The sequence below is a fragment of the Falco biarmicus genome, chromosome 10, assembly GCF_023638135.1.
Source record: "Falco biarmicus isolate bFalBia1 chromosome 10, bFalBia1.pri, whole genome shotgun sequence".
In the NCBI taxonomy this organism is placed as follows: domain Eukaryota; kingdom Metazoa; phylum Chordata; class Aves; order Falconiformes; family Falconidae; genus Falco; species Falco biarmicus.
This window is the reverse complement of record NC_079297.1, coordinates 15965304-15983764: the sequence shown is the minus strand read 5'-3', so window position 1 is coordinate 15983764 and position 18461 is coordinate 15965304. Positions and strand designations below refer to the sequence as shown.

At 62.0% G+C, this 18461-nt stretch overlaps 3 protein-coding genes across 7 annotated transcripts in view; 1 reads left to right on the top strand and 2 right to left on the bottom strand.

Annotated features, from left to right (window-relative positions):
* The window catches only part of BCL2L1 (BCL2 like 1), a 198280-nt gene that overhangs the window by 78577 nt on the left and 101242 nt on the right, over positions 1-18461 (top strand). The window lies entirely within an intron of this gene.
* On the bottom strand, positions 126-11377 carry HCK (HCK proto-oncogene, Src family tyrosine kinase). Of its 3 annotated transcripts, XR_008824291.1 has the most exons (14): positions 11267-11377; positions 9422-9551; positions 8953-8998; positions 8581-8680; positions 8345-8443; positions 8090-8193; positions 7505-7654; positions 6908-7060; positions 6404-6586; positions 5883-5959; positions 3245-3398; positions 2864-2995; positions 1881-1964; positions 1380-1516 (listed from the first exon to the last, which is right to left on the bottom strand). XR_008824291.1 is itself a non-coding variant. In XM_056354100.1 (13 exons), the coding sequence occupies exons 2-13, from the start codon at positions 9548-9550 to the stop codon at positions 1314-1316; spliced, it is 1530 nt and encodes a 509-aa protein (XP_056210075.1). In that variant the 5' UTR covers position 9551; positions 11267-11377; the 3' UTR covers positions 126-1313. The 3 variants fall into 3 exon arrangements, 2 of the variants coding, with proteins under 2 accessions (XP_056210075.1, XP_056210076.1); XM_056354100.1 differs by lacking the exon at positions 1881-1964 and having other exon boundaries at positions 126-1516; XM_056354101.1 differs by lacking the exons at positions 1881-1964; positions 6908-7060 and having other exon boundaries at positions 126-1516.
* On the bottom strand, positions 12601-16953 carry CCM2L (CCM2 like scaffold protein). Of its 3 annotated transcripts, none has more exons than XM_056354097.1 (10): positions 16853-16953; positions 16403-16570; positions 15996-16079; positions 15646-15829; positions 14534-14988; positions 14316-14451; positions 14126-14189; positions 13728-13875; positions 13409-13547; positions 12601-13165 (listed from the first exon to the last, which is right to left on the bottom strand). In XM_056354097.1, exons 1-10 carry the CDS (start codon positions 16880-16882, stop codon positions 12885-12887), a joined length of 1689 nt encoding a protein of 562 aa, XP_056210072.1. In that variant the 5' UTR covers positions 16883-16953; the 3' UTR covers positions 12601-12884. The 3 variants fall into 3 exon arrangements, with proteins under 3 accessions (XP_056210072.1, XP_056210073.1, XP_056210074.1); XM_056354098.1 differs by having other exon boundaries at positions 15646-15826; XM_056354099.1 differs by having other exon boundaries at positions 13023-13197.

Sequence of the window (18461 nt, the reverse complement as noted above, 5' to 3'; positions counted from 1 at the left end):
GCGCGGAGGACGGGCGCGACGCCGCGGGCGCCATGTTGGGTGCGGGCGCGGAAGCGGCGGGGCGGGCGGGCCCGGTCCCGCCGGGCCGGGGGCCGGGCCGGGGAGCGTGGGGCAGGGCCAAAAGACCAGGGGTTTGTAAATACTTTATTGATAACAAAAAGACGCTTCCAAAGCTGGTACGAAGGTACGGAAGCAACCGTGTTTGCTTCTTAGCATGAGGAAAATCCAGTGACAGGCCCAGAAGCTCCCTGCTGTGAGGCTACAGGGCAACCTGGAAAAAAACCAAACCACTTCCGCTTTTTTCCCAAATGACCCATAATTAAATACTAAAAATAACAACATAAAGTGTGCGTGCAGGGAACACCGGGCCCGCTGCCGATACCACCGGTACCCCCAGGCGAGGTGAAATGGCGGCTGGGAGCGGACGGGGCTTCTTGCCGGGCCGCAGCGGCCTGGGGATGCTTGTTCTAAATAAGCACCTGGGGATGCTTATTCTAAATCAAGGACTTTTCACGTTTCCCACACACTGCCAGTGAGCAGGTGCACAAGAGGCTGGGAAGGCCCAAACTGGCCAAAGGCTATTCCATACCATAGAACATTATGCCCAGTATAGAAACTGGGGAGAACTGGCTGGGGAGGGCCGATCACTGCTGGGGGTCTGGCTGGGCATTGGTCAGCAGAGGTGAGCAATGGTATTATACATCACTTGGGTTTTTTTCTTTCTTTATGTTTTATTCCTCTCTCCTTTTCATTACTATTATTATTATATTTTATTTTACTTCAATTATTAAATTGTTCTTATCTCAAACCCATGAATTTTACCTTTTTTCTAATTCTTCTCCCCATCCCGCAGGGGTGGGCTGGGGAGTGAGCAAGTGGCTGTGTGGTACTTAGCTGCCAGCTGTGGTTAAACCATGACAAGGATTAAACAAATAGTAATAATCTGGGTTTTTTTCTTTGTAGCTGAAACAGACCCAGCCCTCCTTCTGTGGTGCTGCTGGTGCAGGCAACTACCAGCCAGCCAGCGCTTCCCAGAGCAGCTGCCTTGCAGACACTCAGGCACACACAAAAGGCACAAGGTACAGCCCTGGGTAACCTCTCCCTCCATCTGGCAGCCCCAGAGGGCTTCCCCGTGCCCCCGCTTCCAGCCCAGCCACACCAGGAAGGCTCTGGTTCCTGGGCCAGGCTGGCAGAGGAAGGTGTGCGCAGGCAGATCACGAGTGGGGCAGGGAAGAGCAGGGTGCATATGCTCACTGCTGCTAACATGGCATGCATAGTGCAGGGTATCCGCTGTTTTCACCAAGCTTCCTGTGTTATGGCTGCTGCTGATACTGGCTCTCTGTTGCAGTAAAGAAATCCTCCAAAATGCTTTGCATGTACTCAAAGGTGGGACGATCCTCTGGTTTGGTCTTCCAGCATCTCATCATAACGTCATACAGCTCCTCAGGGCAGTTCTCTGTGCGGGGCATCCGGTACCCGTGCTCCAGTGCCCTGATCACCTCCACGCTAGACATCCCTGGAGAAACAGGGCAGGACAGGTGAACATTTAATGGTTTATCACTGATGTCTTTAAATGCAAAAAAAAAACCCCAAGCCCAAAACTACCCACCCTTTGGACAAAGTCAGTAGGAAGAAAAAGGGCAGGTTAGAGGGGTTGGGAGGGGGGAACTGCTATTCCTGGTCAGGGAAACATGCAGCCAACTGAGATGCTGGGTTAGTTGTAGCATGCAGTTTTGTACTCCAGTGGAGCAGATCAGATGGGAATTAGAATCGTTTTGTATAAAATTAAAAAAAAATAAAGGCTACACTTCTCCATCTGCTGAGTCTTTAATAAGCCATTCCTCCCAATAAAAATAAGTTAGTGTGATGGCAGAACCAACCCTCCAGAACAATCCTTTACGCTACCCCAGATCCTTCATGCCTGGTTTGTGGCAATGTTTAGTTTTCTTGTACAGAATAATTTCCTATTGAAAAAAAGTACCAAAGTAACAATTAGTACAAAATACAGGGTGGTTCCTAAGGAAGATGATGATTTAGATTTGCCAAAAACACCTGGCCCAGCTACCAGCCCTGAACTGATGTACTCCTTCCAAACACGCTTAATCCACAGGAGGCAGAAAGCCAGGGGTTAGTGCTGTGCTGCAAACCTGTGAGCCAGGAACCTGGGGTGTACAATAGACGCTCTCCCAGGGCTGTGCAGCCCAGCCTGGGGCCAGTCAGTTACACTTTCATGTTAGAAACATGATCTTTATTTTAGAAACAGAGAGACTAGGTCTTTTAGAGATCCTGACAACTGTTGGTTTCCCATGGAGCTGGAGGAGTTCAAGACCTCCTTGCAGGATCAGCCCCAAGGCACTATACAGAGCAGCTGCCGTTCTCCCCAAAGCAGCGGGCACCCCAAAGTCGTCACTACCTGGACCCATTTTGTGGGTTCCCCAGAGGAAACGTCCCAGCTCTGCTTTGTGGAAACTGAGAAGAGGGAGCCCATGTCATGTCAGCATGAATTTCAGATCACTGAAAACAGCTGGTGTCCACTGAGGACTCCCAGGGAGAAAATCCTCCTAATCATCCATCCTAGGTGAGCTCTTGTCCAAACATTGGACGTAGCTAAACGAGTAGTGCAGACTGCTCAGAGAGCATCCTGTGCTCTGGGCTCCTCTCCATGGCTCCCTGACAGAATTGCCGTCTTGAGACCTTGTGCCACCAACTTTGAACCCTGCTCCCGGTGTGAGATTCCAATTTCTCACCATTCCCTCTGTTTTCAGAGATCTAACTTCATGAAGAAACAGATCCCATGGATGGGGCCCAGAAGGTGGAGCACATCTTTTGGAACCATGTTAGAGGAGGCATTTCACCTCCTTACCTGGGTATGGGATGCGCCCATAGGTAATGATCTCGGTCAAGAGGATCCCAAAGGACCAGACATCTGATTTTATAGTGAAAGATCCATAGTTGATGGCTTCTGGTGCAGTCCATTTAATGGGAAACTTGGCACCTGGACAAAGAAAGCCAATGGGAAACATGAGCTCTAACCCAAATGCTGAGAAACCGGTGGTGAAACATGGGGAACAAGAAACAAACAGAAGAGGAAGATATGAAGCGATGCAAATGAGAGGAGCTTCCCTCCCTCTTACACTCCACGTCCCGCCCGGGGGCCTTGCCACCAAGGTTATATCCTGGTTAGTGGCTTCACAACCCCTCGCCATCTCAGAAAGCGGCCAGATGCCCCCAGCAGCTCCCGCACCTTCCCGGGCCATGTACTCGTTGTCCTCAATAATTCTGGCCAGCCCAAAGTCTGCAATCTTGCACACCAGTATTGCCGACACCAGAATATTGGCGGCTCTCAGGTCTCTGTGGATGTAGTTCCTCTTCTCAATAAAAGCCATTCCTTCTGCAATCTATAAAAAGGGGAAAAAGAAAAATGCAGAGGCTGTTCAAAACAGCACAATCCCCGCAACTCAGCTGTCACCAGGAATGGAAAGAGGTTCACAGCTTCTGGCCAGCGCTTGGAAAGGGGATAAAAGGAGGCTGAGTCACAGCAGGAGATGTGACTGACTCCTCTGTGTGGGAACGGCGCTCTGCACAGGGAATCCCTGGCAGAAGAGGTCAGGGTTGGGATGACCGGCCCAGCATGGCCCTTTTTAAGTGCCTGTGTGAGAAAAGCAGTGAGAACCAGTGTCAGTGGAGCTGACATGCTCACAGGCAAGTGTCAGTGGATGACTGCAGGGCAGGGTGTAACTGCTTCAGTCGTAGCCATGCAGAAGTGGAGTAGATCATTCTCTGTGCAGAGGAGAGGTGAGACCAGTCTCCAAATAACATCAACCACAGCTTGAGAGAAGCAGGGAGTAAATTATCCTCACCTTGCACCAAGGGAACAACAAAATGACTAATTGCTGCAGTGAGGGTTGGCCAGCATTGCAGCGCTTCCTTGGTGAGGACAGAAAAGCACAGTCTCCCGAGGAGGGTGGGGAGATGCCTGAGGTCTTCAAGAATAGTTTGTGAAGAGTCAGTCCTGCCTGGGAGCAGGATGGCTGTGACAACCCCTGAAGATGCCATCTCCAGATCTGTCTCCTGAAGCCTCAGCGCTCAGTGGCTGTGGCTGTGTGCAGGTATGAGCCCCGATCAGCGCAGAGATGACCTGGAGAGGTCACACCAACCCCCAGCTTTGTGCCAAATTATCCCGTGCCTGGATGCTACCAGCGTCCAGGAGGGCAAGGGGCCGGAGCCACCGCACAAGCTGGGCCGGGGCGAGTTGCAGTTTCTCACAGAGCTCTCCACACAAAATACAGAAGTAAACAAGCACTGCAAGAGCGGAAGGATTATTTCCATGACCGCAGATACAGTTTTGCTTGCAGTGACTCAGCCCCAGCACAAGCCTGGGCGCCAGGCTCGCTACCTGCCTGCCTGCCTGCTGCCTGCACATGAAAGCACTTCAGCCTTCACTCTCAGCGCTGCAGAAAGCAGCCCCTTCGAGCCCCTCCGAGCTACCGAGCCGAGCCGGGCAGCTTGCAAGAGCCAGCTTGCTGGGAACAGATGGCATGCAAGAGTGCACAGCTGATCTGCAGACCCTGGCACAGCCAGCTGGAGTAGCCAGTGGCCTGGTCTAAGCCCTTGGGGTCTGGGCTCCCATCCTGACTTTCCTGCTGCTCAGGTATCTCAGTGAAATAATTCATAGAGGTACCGAGCTTGGATCAGAGTCTCTGGATTTGGCCAGCATCTGGGGACACTACAGAAGCAGCAGGGACAAGACAGTGGTTGCACATACGAAGATAGATCAGAGTAGCATGCGCAGCGGTACTCAAAATCAGCTCCTGAAAATACCCCCAAAATTATTTTCACCGAGTCCTCCTGCCTCTCCAGCTGCCTTCCCTCAGCCCCTGACAGCCCTATGGCAGGTAGATGATTTTAATGATCCACAAACCTCCCACAGGCATGTGGGTAACATAACATGCTACGCTCTCTTCTAGAAACCATGCCCACCTCAGGCTTCCAGGCACTGTGAAAGCAACAAAACTGGGGTGTAGATTTCCTATTAAACCCGTGAAGCTCAGCGCTGCCACAGCTGTGGGTGGGTCCTGCCCAGGGGCTCAGCCCCACTGGCGTCAGGCGCTGCCCCGCAGCACCGCAGCCGTGCCGGTGTGTGGCACAGCGTGGGCATGCGGCCACGTGAGGCTTTGGGGGGCTTTGGCCGAGTTTGCGGATGAGGCTCTGTCACCCAGAGCGCGGTGTGTGCTGGTAACTACCACATCAGCAGCGATGGGCAGAAATCGATGGTTTTGCCAGGGCTGCTGCTGGGAGGGGGCAAGTTCAGGTGAGCAACACTGACCAGCACTGGCATGTCCTGGAGAAGGGACCACGCAAATGAGAGCAGTGAAATCATCTCCGACCCTCACTCCTGTGACTTCCACAAAGCACAGAGGCACCACAGGCTGCGAGGGCTGCACACACCACGTCGGCCTCAGAAGATGCAGGTTTCCTGGCTCCTTGGAAGGAGCAGCCTGGCAAAACCTCCCGTGCTCTGTGCAGCTCCGGTGGGGCAGGGCCTGGGCGCAGGCTAGCCACTGCATGCCGCAGCCAACATGCTACTGGGAGGAAGCCACGGCACTTCTGCTTTTCTCACACACCTGCCCCTGCCGCTGGGACAGGGTGGCGAGTGAGTGGCTGGTTGCCCACAGGGCTGAGGGCAGTGCCACAGGGAGGCCTCACCGGCCCCTTCCCTGCATCCCCGCCACCCCCAGTGTTTGCCTGTTCAAACCAGGCTCCTGGCTGGCACTGAGCCCATCCCAAGTCAGTTCTTGGACTCCTTGACCCCCTCGCTCACCCTTCTCAGGAGCGAGGGGGAGCAAGAGTGGGGAGCTGGGAAAGGTCGGCTACCTCCTCACCTGGGCAGAGAAGTCGATCAGCTTCGGGAGCGGCTGCTTGTTCCCCTCCTCACTCTTCAGGAAATCCAGCAAACTCCCTGCAGACAGGGAAGGGTGCCAGGGCTGACAGCTCAGCTGGAGCCTGTGCCCACCCTCGGGGCATCACAGGGTCCCAGGGAGCCAAGCATAGATGTGGGGACATGGTCAGGAAACACACCTGACCCCCATCCTGCTCCCGTGGATCAGGCAGAGGTGTAAGCCCCAGTGCAGGCTCTCTCCTGCCTTGCGGAGCGTTCCTCCTCATCTGTTCTCAGCCCCCATCCATCCCTTTCCCAGGGCCACCACCGTATTCCCCCCAGCACCCTGCCCCAGGGCGCTCAGACAGGCAGGATCCAGCCCTGCTCCCAGTGTCCCAGCAGCCAGCGCAGAGCCCATGGCCGAGCCTGGGGATGCAGGAGGGGCTGATCCTGCACCATCTCTGGGGCACCCAGGTCCTGGTCCTGGCCTGGCCCACGGCGAGCGCGCAGGGATGCAGTCGGCACCTTTCTCCATGAACTCGGTGATGATGTAGATGGGCTCCTCCCTGGTGACAACTGCGTGCAGCTTCACCAGCTTGTCATGCTGCAGCGTCTTCATCAGGTTCGCCTCCTCCAGGAAGGCGTCCACGGACATGCTGCCTGGCTTCATTGTCTTCACCGCCACCTTGGTGTGCTTGTTGTAGGTAGCTGGGGGATGGTACAACAAACGATTCCCAGGCTGCCCAGTTCCCAGGCACTGGGAGCACTGGATTTTGGAGCCAAAGCACCTATTCCTGCAGCCGGAGCAGCTGTGCAAGGCCTGGAGACCATGTGCAGCCCAGGGCTGTCCCCACGCACCCTGCCCCGAGCAGCATCTGCATTAAGGCCAGGGCCACCTCCAGTTCTCCATGCTCCTCTCCCCCAGGTCACTCCTTCCCTGCCATCCCTCCACCTCATCTCCCACCCCTCACCATTTCTCCTTCACCACCAACTTAATCTTCCTCCCAGCTGCCTCCCCCTCGCTCTCACCCATCCACACTTCCCCGAACTGCCCGGCTCCCAGCTTCTTCTCCAGCCTCAGCGACTCCCGAGGGATCTCCCAGGCATCTTTCTCCCAGGGCTTCTGCGGTTTGGGCACACAGCAGGGGTGGGTGAGCTGCTGGCACAGCCCGTTGCTCTGCCCTGCGGGGAGCGGCCAGAGCCATCAGCCAGCCTGTCTCACCAGCTGCTTCACACTTTGAAGCAGAGCCCATGGCAGCCTCCGTGGCCATGGGGCATATCCTGGCACCACATGCCCCACCGTAAATGGTGGGGACACATCGAACACCGGCTGTCGCAGCTTGGCCCCGCCAGCATCTCTCTGCCCTGCCTGGCATTACTGCACTGCCCTAGCGCAGTCAGGGCACTGGCCCACCCAGGGAGGGGGAGTTTGGGGACACTCAGAGCTGTGATGGCCAGCAAGCCAGCCACTGCAGCCAGGGAAGCGCCGGGAGTTGCTGCTCATCACAGCCCGAGCCACAGCAGCAGCCCAGCAGTGACAGGCAAGAGCTTCTGCACACCCGTGGCTGAGCTGGGTGCAGGGGCAAAGGGTCTGGGATGGGGGGGGATAGGCACCCCAGGGCTCACCCTTGTAGTACTGGACCAGGTCCTGCAGTGTATTGAAGCTGCTGCGTGGGGAGATGTAGAAGCCACCACTATCCAGCATCCGGATCTTGTAATGCTTCACTGTGGCACCCTGCACGTTGTCCTCATCCCGCACCGACAGTGAGTAGCAGCCTGTTCGGGAGTGGTGAGCTGACAGCCCCCATGCAGAGGGCACCTCCCTGCTGTCCCCATCCATCCCGTGCTCATGGCACATGTGGTGCCATCACCCAGCAGAGCCATCACTGCAGCACCCATCCCCACCACACTGCCACTGCCCCCTCGGCCCCGGCTATGAGGCCAGCCACACCTGCACCCCAAAGAAAACAGCCTCAAAAGGACATTTCCCCCCTGTCCCTGCCATGGGGCTTGGACACGGGGCAGCACCATGGGCTCTTCTGAGGACTCTTACAGTGGGAGCATGGGACCCCCAGTCCCTGCCCTGCAGCACAGCACAGCCCCTGGGCTGGGGAGGCACCTCCCGAGCTCCTCTGCCAGGCAATTGCGGGCAAGGAAGGCTCCCCCAGGGCAGCTGTGCCCCGGCACCACGCCACAGGCACCCCTCTGGACCTTTCGTTGTCTCGCTGTCCCGAATCATGAAGGACCCGACCACATTATTGGGGCTGAGGAGGTGCCGCTCTGCGTCCTTCCGGCTGATGCCCTTGAAAAACCACCTGTGGCAGGAACAAAGGAACCAACAAGCACTGCCGGGGCTGGCAGAGCTAAGGCTGGCATGGGGCAGGGTTGGTGGCAGGACATGGGGCAGGAGCAGGGACAGCTGTGGTGGGGGGACCATGAGACCATGGGACCAAGGGACGGACTCACTGCTCCGTTTCCAGTGAGCCGGCTTGGGCAACGTAGTTGCTGGGGATGAAGCCTTCATTCCCCGTCACCAGTGACCGTGCTCGCCACCATTCCCCTGACCTGTGATAGAAACAGCACTGGGTCAGCCCACAGCACCACCACCAGCTCCTCCAGGGGCAAATTCCAGAAAAAAAACCCGGCAGGGTCACATAAGCCTTTGGGAGACCCTGGGGTGGGGAGACACTGGCAGCACTTACTCCTCCAGCACCATCAGCTGCTCCCCTTTCTGGAAGCTCAGGTCACCAGTGTGCGTCGCCTCGTAGTCGTAGAGCGCCAGCACCATGCTGTCCCCCAAGCCTGCAGCAAGGGAGCTCTGTGGGCACCCCTCCCCGTGCTGGGATGGGGCATCCAGCCACCCCTGCCATGTGCAGCCAAGACACCAGCCAGGACCCCCATGGCACCCAGCGCCTCCATCTTCATCGTACCATGGCCACGGCTGGCCTTTGAGGAAGCCTAGAGCTCCCATCCTGCTGGGACCAGCAGCTCCAACCCAGGTGGGAGAGGACCTGGCCACAGGCCCCACACACGCTCCCACCTCATGTACCCACTTGCAGCCCCCCTGTACCTACCACCATCCTCGTGTGGGAGCACAGCCATGCTGGGGACATTATTGTTCTGGGAAAGTGGGACAAAAACCAGAGTGACATCACGAGTGACAAAGAATCATACCCCACTGGGGTCTTGGCCCCACTGCAGTCCCAACCCCCAGCAGCAGCAGCAGGAGGGCACCCAAGGGGCAGCACCAGCACCACCCAACACAGCAGCCCACCCAGCACCAGCCTCTCTGCCCCTCCCAACACCTTCATTTTTCTCTCCCTTTTTCCGTAACTCCTTGATTCCCATCAGGTTCGCTCTGTGCTTTGACCCAGCGTAGAGCGGGCTCCCATCCCACGCCAAGCCCTCTGTCCCAGCGCACAGGCACTGCCAGCGCCACAGCCGGTCCTGCTCTCGGTGCTGGCAGCAATGGGGAAGAGAGGGGCTGAGCCCCCCGTGATGCTTAGCCCCATGCCCCCCACTCGCTTGCTGGCTCCCACTCACCCTGCTGGTGGGGGCTGTGGGGTCCCTCACGTAGTGGCCCTGCTGGAAGCTGGGGCCAGGGTCGGGGTCGGGGTCAGTTTTTATCATCTTCTCTTGGACGTCAGCTTCCTTTGACTTCACGCAACCCATCCTGCAGCCAAGGGAGGGGAAGTGAAGCCGTTGCGACAGAGGTGAAAGCCCCGCTGGAGCCCCACTCCCAGCAGCTCCCACCCGGCACCGGCACGGCACAGCGCTGGCACACGACATGGGGCACCATGTGCAGCTGGGGGCAGAGAGGGCTCCGCTGCCCCGCAGAGCCAAGGTGGGCAGCGGCTGTGGGATGCCAGGGTGCCCAGCAAGGTGCATGGTGGAGTGCTGGGGAGGAAAGGGGATGTCCTGGTGCAGAGAAAGGAGGAGTCACAGGAGGTGAATTTTGGGCAGGTGACAGCGGCTGCCATGGAGCAGCTTCACAGCCCTTCCCCAAAAAGGCCTCTCCTGGACAGGGGTGCAGGCACTGAGCATTGTGGCGGGAGAGAGCTGCTCGGCATCCTGCAAAGCAGGACCTTCCTCATGGAGGGGCTCCCCAGCAGCGCGGGGCTCCCCATCTGGCACGGCTGGTGCTTGTGGGCTCCCCTCATGCCTGTGGCTGCCCTGCACTGCCCCAGGTCACCGCTCTCCACCGGGCTCCCTGGCTGCTCTCTGCCAGGGTGGAGCTGCCTCGAGCAGCCACTGGCCCAGGGCAAATGGAAATGCTCCACTTTCTCTGGGTCCCCAAGAAAACCAGCAGGAAAACATGCTGCAAGCAGCAAGCACAGGGGGAACCCCCCCGCAAAGGCACTTCGCTTGTCCGAGGGAGACCCTGTTGCAGAGGAAGAAGATGCCAGCAGTGACAGTGAAGGAGGAAGCTCAGGTGCACAGCACTGCCGGCCTTGCTGGGGGAGCAATCAGGCACCAGCAGCATCACAGCACTCCCACAGCCCTCGGGGGACATGGCTGTCACTTCCCAGCCACCCCATGGGCACTCCTCGTCCTTCCCAGTGTGCCCCGAGCAGAGCAGGAGCAGCAGCAGCCCCAGACAGCACATCCCCCTTGCCAGGGATGCCCTGGGCCACTGGCAAAGCCAGTGCCGCATCCCTCCTGGCAAACCCATGCAGTGCCTGGCTGAAACTCGGCCATGGCCCATGCTGGCACTGTGGTGGGTATGTGCCGTGCCTGTGTCACACCGCATCGGAGCATTTGGCCCTACAAAGCACAAACACCTCTGGGGAGTCTGGGGGTGTCCCACAGCCAGCCGGCCCCCCTGGCATCCCCCCTGGCATCCCGGCTAGCCCATGTGCCATGGCTTTCCTGCCAGCTCCCACAGCCCAGTGCCGAGGCTGGCCAGCACAAGGCACGCCGGTGAGAGCAGCCCCAGAGAGCATCCCACCCCAGAGAGCCACGTCCCACAGCCCGTGTGGCTGTCCTCAGCCATGGGGACCTGGTGGGATTTGGGGAGCCCACTGCTCCGGGAGCGTGACTGCCCATGGCTCGTGCCCGTGCTGCTCCATGCCCTCGCTGGCAGGGTGGGCAGCGGCGGGTCCCCCATGGCCCCTGCAAAGTCACCGGCAGGGACCACCTCCCCGGGACGGCACCGGGACCCCTCGGGGACTGCACCGGCGCCCACCCCTCGGCACCACACTGGAACCCCTCCAGCACTGCACCGTGCCCTCCCCGGGACCGCACCGGCACCCCGCCGCGGGACCGCGCCGGGACCCCACCCGGGACTACACCGGGACCCCCCGCCATCGCCTCCCCGCCGGGCTGCCAGGGCCGCCGCACCGAGCGGGGCCGGCCCGAGCCGCCCCCGGGGCTCCGCTCCGCTCTCACCTCCGCCGCCGTCCCGGGGCACGTCCCGGTGCCGCTCCCGGAGCCGGGGCTGCCGCCGCCGCTCGCTCTGCCCGCGCCGGTGAGGTCCCGCCCCCTCCTGTAAGGCCCCGCCCCCCGTTTCGCCGCGGTTCCCCGACGGAGAGGACGCGGCCGATACCTCCCTGTACGGGTGCCAGGGGGTCCAAACCCGAATGGGAGTGGGGTCTCCATCACGCACCCAACGGGCCCCCCCGGGCCATGCGGGACCCCCCTAGACCAACGGCGGCAGAAGCAGCTTGCAGGGGCGCCCGGGGGGCTTTGCTGTGTCCCCCTGCCCCTGTGCCAAAGGGCCTCCCGGGGACCCCCTCCAGCCCCCCCACCGCTCCGGCCTTTGCTTTAATTCCCCCAAAGCACCCCGGAATTTGGGACGGGGACAGCAGCAGCAATGGGACCCTCAGCTGCGCCATGACACTGGCCACCAGGGGCCAGCGCGGCCGGGCACAGCCCTGCTCTGGCTCAGGAGTGTCAGGGGAAGCAGCCAGGCAGCGCCTGCCAGCATGAGGATTTGCATATGTAAAGTGTTTAAGAGGAAAAAAATAAGTTACTGCCCGTAGCCCCGGTATCTGTCTGCCCGTGCACCGGCCTGGGGCTCCAGCACCGTCCCACAGTCCCCACCGAGGGATGCTACCCAGGGGCCATGGGACATTAGCCGGGGGACGGTGGCTGGGGGCCAGCTGGCCGGCGGGGCTGCAGGAAGTCGTGTCCTGGGGCAGGAACTTCCTTTTGTGAAACGCCCGCGACCGGCAGCAGCCAGCTGGTGCATCGACGGCGCTCACGGAACGGGGGACCACTGCCCGCAGCGTGGCCCATGTCTCAGTGTCCCCCTGCCCTGCCCTTGCACCAGGGTGCTTGGCGGCAGGATGGGGGACACTGTGCCGGCAGCCCCGGCTCAGGGTATCCCTGGGGCCATGGGGGCTCTTGGGTGCCTTCCTGCCACTGGCCCGTGATGGAAGCCGACTGCACAGGCGCTTTACGAGCAGCACAGGCAGCGGTGCATCAGCTGTGGCCACCAGCCCCCTCCCATCCCAGCACACCATCGCTGGCCCCCCCACGTTGCTCTGAGCTCCCTGGGATCCCATGCTGCCAGGAGTGTCCCCCAGGGCCAGCCCAGCCCAGCTGGCAGCACCCTGACTCTGGGAGTGACCTGCATGTGGCACTGGGGTGGGCAGGGTGTTCCCAGCCCAGCAGTGGTAGGGTGCGTGGCAGGGCTGTGAGCAGTGCCCCTGGCCCAGCTCACCCCCCCACCGCAGCAGCCCCTGCACCCTGGCACGGCCTTTCCCTGGGGAAGAATCTGCTCTGCTCCCAGCTGTGGCTTTTAATTGCAATCTGCAGAAATTACAGCACATGGCATTGCCAGATGGGGGCTGTCTCACCGCCATGGCTGCCCTACGATGCTGTTAGCCCTGCCAAGAGCTGCCAGGGTGGTGCAGAGCCCTTGACCTCTCCTGTGTAACAAAGTGGGGGACAATGTTCCCCCTCCCAGGCACTTGGGCAGAGCTGGGCACCTAGTAAGTCTGGGCTTGGAGATGCGGCACCGCATCAGTGAGTGGGGAGGGGACCACTGCGTTTCAGCACTCCCTCACAAGTAGTTGTCCTCTTCCTCTTCCTCCTCTTCCTCCTCATCCCGCGCCAGCGCCTCAATGTCATGGGTGATGTCCGTGATCATGCGGTTGAAGGACTCGGACTCGGAGCGCAGGGACCAGCTGTCGTAGCTGCGCACAGCCGAGGCTGATGTGTTGCTCATGCTGCGCTTGATGCGGCCAAAGCTGTCAGTGAGGATTCCACCCTCCCGGATGCCGATGCTCTCCAGGAAGGTCTCAAAGTACCCGATGTCTTGGTCAGGGATGAACGGCCTCATTCCTGCCATGGGCACCGTGAGCCTCAGGGTGACCCTGCCCCAGTGGGCAGCACTGGTGTGAGATGCCAGGCAGCCCCACCGGCTGCTGGCAGGGGGTTTGTCCCATCCCATCCCCCATGAGCAGCAGGGTGCCAACACCCCCCAGAGCACAGCCAACACCAGCACCCCAGCCCCAAGGGGTGCACGGCCATCACCAGGGGCCCGTGATGGCACAGGGTGGCTGCAGCATGAGCCCAGACACTCACCCAGGAGGAGGAATTTCCTGCGGTCCCCATAGAGGCGCAGGAGCTCGGTGCAGTACTCCTGCACCGGCATGCCCAGGCGGTACTCGCGGAGCAGGAGGGCGAACTGCTGGATCTCCTGCGGTGACAGCTTGTTGCGCAGCTGTGGTGACAGGGGCATGGGTTAGGCTTGGGGACACCAGCAGCGCACAGCCCCGGCCCCCCACCCTGCACCCCACTGCCTGCTCTCTGTTGCAGGGGGGGCTCAGGCCTGCCCACCACCCCACCCTGTTCCCAGCCACCAGCACTGAGTGGGATCCCTCGCCCGTCCCTGCGCCCGCACCGTCACCATGTAGTCCTGCAGCTGCTCCAGCCCAGTGCCGCTCTGGTCACTGCCGCTGCAGGCAGTGGCCAGGCTGTGGTGGGACTGGTGGAAGGAGGGCGAGGAGGCACCGCTGTAATATGCTTCAAAGGTCTCATGGGAGCCGTTGCTGTGGAGGGGACAGAAGTCAGGGGGTCCCAGCACCCCTTATGCACCCAGCTGCCCACCCCCTGCTGCACAGCACCCACCATCGGGCAGGGCTGGGGCATCTCTGCAGCTGGGGCAGGCACTCACCCTGGCACAGGGGCACCCACCTGGGGGCAGGGGCACTCACCCTAGTGCAGGGGCACCCACCCCCCAGGGGCAGGGGCAGGGGCACCCACCCGGGAGCAGGAGCACCCTGGGGGAGCCAGACTCACAAAGAGCTGCAGCAGCTGAAGTCGGCATCGTAGCCATAGGTCCCATCTGTGCGGCAGCTCTCGCCTGGGGAGGGAGAGTGAAGGTCTCAGAGGGGGGCCAAGCCTCTGCCATGGTACTTGCCTGCTGCTGCTGCCCATCAGCCCCGTGCCGCTCCGCTCAGTGTCCCCATGCCTGTCCCCAGCCACTCACTCCTGCTGGAGAGCCAGGGCCGCGTGGGCGTGGAGGTGTAGTGGTACCCGGCGCGGTCCACACACTCGATGCTCTGGTCCCCGTAGATGATCTGGAAGACCTGGCAGATGAGCGCGCAGGACTCCTCGGCTGCATCCTGCAGCAGGAGGGAAAGAGCGAGCGTGGGTGCCGGTGGGTGGCCGTGTGCCGGTGGGTGGGCATGTGCCGGGGCCACTCACCCTGTTGGGCACGGCGAGGATGATGAGGTTGGAGTAGGCGTCAGGGCAAGGCTCCTGGGGGTCCAGGGGGTTGCTGCCGGTGTGCCGCCGCTCCCAGCTGCCAAAGCCGGTGCCACGCTCCCAGCTGCCGCCGGCGATGCCAGCCCGCCGCCGCTCCCAGCTACCGCCGCAGGGCTGCCGCCGCTCCCAGCTGCCCGAGGGCCGCCCGCGCTGCCGCCGCTCCCAGCTGCCGCCCCGCCGCCGCTCCAGGCTGCCGCCCTGCCGGTTCTCCTGCCCGCCCCGCGCTGCCCGCCAGTCCAGGCTGCAGATGGTGTGCCGCCGCTCCATCGGGCCCCCCAGCCGCGACCCCTCCGGCCACGAGCCCCCCGGCCGCTTCTCAGCGGGGAATGTCTCAGGCACACCGGCTGGGGCTGCCTCGGGGTGTGCTCCAGCGGGGACCGGGTCCACTCCCAGGCCTGGGGCAGCAAGGACAAATGGGGCATCAGGGCAGGGGGCTGCTGCCCACCCTGCTGGCCCCCAGCCCCTGCCCGGGCCGCCCCGTCCCACTGACCAGGTGGGAAGCAGAAGGATGGGGGTGGTGAGGTGGGGCTGGGGAAGCCCCAGTGGGTTGAGGGCAGTGGGGCTACCGTGGGGCAGGGGCAGGGGCAGGGGGATTAGGGGCAGCAGGGCAGGGGATTAGGGGACTGCTCTGTGTGCAGGCTGGAGCTCAGCCTAGTGCAGCCCCCTCCCCAGGGACCCTGCCTGCGGCTGGCAGCTGAGCTCAGGTTTGATGATCAAAGCACCCCTGATCCCCTCTGGAGCTCCATGGTGGGGGACGGGGACGGGGGTCACTTCCAGCCTCATCTCCTCCTGCCATTAAAGCAACTGGCGCTGGGAACGCAGCTGGGACCTGCCTGCCAGGGCAGTGGAGAGCCTGAGGCAGTGCCCCCCTCCAGCCCCAGGGGAGCAGACCCCCACCGAGCCAGGGGGGCAATATGGGCTTTAGTGCTTGGCCCAAGCTGCTGCCACATACACCCCCAGCACCTCCCCAGCACCCCCCAGGCTCTGGCCCCTCGTGCCCTGGGGACACAAGGTGTTCGGGACCAGCTGTGCTGCCAGCTGGAGCCCCACACCGGTTTTGAGGATGAGGAGGTGCAGGGCGTCATCACGCAGGTAGGACGCTGCGGCGATCTCGTGGGTGGGGATGCGCAGGATCAGCTCCTCGTTGTCACGCCAGGTGAGCAGGAGGCAGCGTGCTGAGAGGCTGAGGATGCTGTCCTGCTCCGGCGTTGTCTGCAGCGGCAGCTCCTTCAGCTGCTGTGGGAGCAGAGCATGTGCTGGCTGTGTGGGGCACCCTGTGGTGTGGGGCACCCAGCGCCCACCCTCTGGGCTGTGCAGGAGGGCACCCTGTGGTGTGGGGCACCCAGCGCCCACCCTCTGGGCTGTGCTGGGGGGCACCCTGGGGAGTGGAGACCCCTCTTACCCTGGCTGTGTCCAGCAGCTGCAGCACCTCGTCCCGGCTGGAGGGATTCAGGGAGGATGTCACCCATGTCAGATGGCCTAAAAACTGCAGGGGACAAAACCCAGGGCAGATGGGGGGGCGCTGGGGTAGGCATCCTCCCCACCCCATGGCCCAGAGCCACCCCCAGAGCATCCACATCCCCAAGGCAGGATGCATGTCCCTGGGGTGCAGGGACACCCTGCAATGGGGGGTCCTCCTTGCACCCTCAGCCCACACTCCCCCTCCCTGGCTGTTTGTCTGTGTAGGGAGGGGACCAGGACCCTCCTGGCCACCGTGGCTGGTGGCTCTCAGCATGGCATGGTGGCCTCATGCCCCACCCCAAGCAGGCAGGGACCCCAGGCATCCCTGGGGACACCCCACCTCTTTACCTTCACCTCCTTCTCCACGTAGTCATGCAGCAGGATTTGGGGGTCAATCAGGTAGTCAGGGGGGTAGAGGGGCACCGAGTGCAGCGGCCGCCGGTAGACGCTGCTGCGGAGCGCCGGCCTCCGAGCCACCTTGGGGAAAACCAGCCGCTTGATGGGCGACACGAAGCCCTGGCAGGGGAAATGGGCATGGGGACATGTCACCACCAGGCACCCAACCCTGGCACCCGGGGTCCGTGGGCACCCAGTGCCCCAGGAGGGGCTGGGCCCCTCTGCTCACGGATCCCAAATTTGCACCCTTTGGGTGGTTCAAGGGGCAGCGAGCGGTGACCCCACCTCTCCCCACCACGCCACAGGATGGGGTGCAGGGCCCCTCGTCCCGGTGTACCTGTGCATCTGACCCCCTCCTGCCCTCTCAGCAGCCCCCAGGCCACCAGCCCCCGGCCCACGCACCTTCTTCCCCTTCTTGGCCTCGCAGTCCATGGCGGGGCTGCGGCGCTGCCTCCCAGCACGGCCGCCCCCACCGCCCCGCTCGGCGCCGCTGCGTTTTCCTGTGTCGGAAACTCCACCAGGATGGCCGGGATGTGAGTTCCTGCCCCTCCTGGGGGGTGCTGGGACTGGACTAGGCTGGGCTGGGCTGGGCTGCGACTGGGACTGGGACTGAGGCTGGAGTGGGACTGGGACAAAATTGGGACTGGGACTGCGACTGGGACTGGGGCTGGGACTGGGACAGGACTGCGACTGTGATGGCAACTGGGACTGGGACAGGACCGGGACTGGGACTGGGGCTGAGACTTGAACTGGGGCTGGGGCTGGGATTGGGACTGGGGCTGGGTGGTACTTGGGCAGAAGCAGGGTTTGAAGTAGGCTGGGATGGGACTGGAGCAGGGGCTTGGACTGGAACTGGGGCTTGGGCTGGGCTGGATGTCGGGCTGGGACTGGGGGTGACATTGGCTGGGACTGTGCCGGGGTTGGGGCAGATGCAGGGACTGAAGTAGGCTGGGATGGGACCGGAGCAGATGCCAGGGCTGGGGGTGCCCCTGAGACCTGGCTGCAGAGCAGCCCCTGCCCCTCACTGCCACAGGGCTTCTGCTGGGTCTGGGGGCAGTTCTGCTGCCCCGTGGCCCCCGGCAGCCCAGTCCTTGTGAAGCAGCACTGTGGGGTCCCAGCCCTCGCTGCCCCCGTCCTTCCCTGCCCACATGGGCCCCGGCACGGGGAGCAGCACCGGCAGGAGCCTGTGCAGCTGCACCCAGCACCCCATTCCCATGGCCACCCATGGGGCCTGAGCTCCCCGTGGGGCTGGGGGTCAGCCAGGGCTGGAGGCCTCCGCCTGGGGCAGGGAGGTTGGCCCTGCAGCAGCCATGTCCGCAGGCTTCCTCCTGCTGCATCCTGCCCGCACACCCCTTCCCTGCCAGCCGCCACACTGGGGCCAACACTGGCCAGGGCCACCAACACCGGACCGCTGCAGCCACCCTGCTCTGTCCCCCAAGGTCCCCAAGCACCCTGGGACAGAGGGGTCCTGCCCCGCTGCAGGTGCCAGCAAGGACAAGTTCCCACAGGCAGGGCTTATTGAAATGAATTTAATATCTCATGTTGCAGCAAAATTAAAAATATACAAAAAGTTTGTGGTATACAAAAAAAGTCTCGGTACAGACCCCGGCCTCCCGCTTGCCCCCGCGCCGAGGGTCCCAGAGGAGAAGGTGGCACACAGAGTATTTACAGTACATGACAGCAGCCGCCAGGTCCCGGTGCCAGGGGGGCCAGGGACACAGCCGAGACCCCCCGGCAGCCCCTGCTGGGAACAAACGGCCCTGGCCAAGGGCAAATGGGGCTGGGCCCTGGCCCAAACCTCTCCCCGCTCCCTGAAGCTGGGGTGGCCCTGCTGCCACCCTGAGGGGGGTGACGCCCCCAGGGACCAGGACCCCTGTCCCTAGTGGGAGCTCAAGCACCCCCGGAGCTGCCCCCATCCCATAGCGCCCAGCTTGGCCCCAGGTTGTGCCCCTTCCAGTGCTGCCGCTGGCACTGGGTTTGGCTTCCCCTGCAGCACAGCCTGGGTGGGTGA

What these genes read in the sequence shown, in the direction of transcription:
- HCK (XM_056354100.1), bottom strand. Translation starts at nt 9,550, where the DNA reads ATGGGTTGCGTGAAGTCAAAGGAAGCTGACGTCCAAGAGAAGATGATA. An exon ending in GTTCGGGGAAGTGTGGATGG is followed by an intron (nt 6,587 to 6,907) that starts GTGAGAGCGAGG and finishes ACCATCCCCCAG; the next exon opens with CTACCTACAACAAGCACACC. An exon ending in CACCGAGTTCATGGAGAAAG is followed by an intron (nt 5,960 to 6,403) that starts GTGCCGACTGCA and finishes CCCTGTCTGCAG; the next exon opens with GGAGTTTGCTGGATTTCCTG.
- CCM2L (XM_056354097.1), bottom strand. Translation starts at nt 16,882, where the DNA reads ATGGACTGCGAGGCCAAGAAGGGGAAGAAG. An exon ending in AGGCCAAGAAGGGGAAGAAG is followed by an intron (nt 16,571 to 16,852) that starts GTGCGTGGGCCG and finishes TTCCCCTGCCAG; the next exon opens with GGCTTCGTGTCGCCCATCAA. An exon ending in ACGTGGAGAAGGAGGTGAAG is followed by an intron (nt 16,080 to 16,402) that starts GTAAAGAGGTGG and finishes TGTCCCCTGCAG; the next exon opens with TTTTTAGGCCATCTGACATG.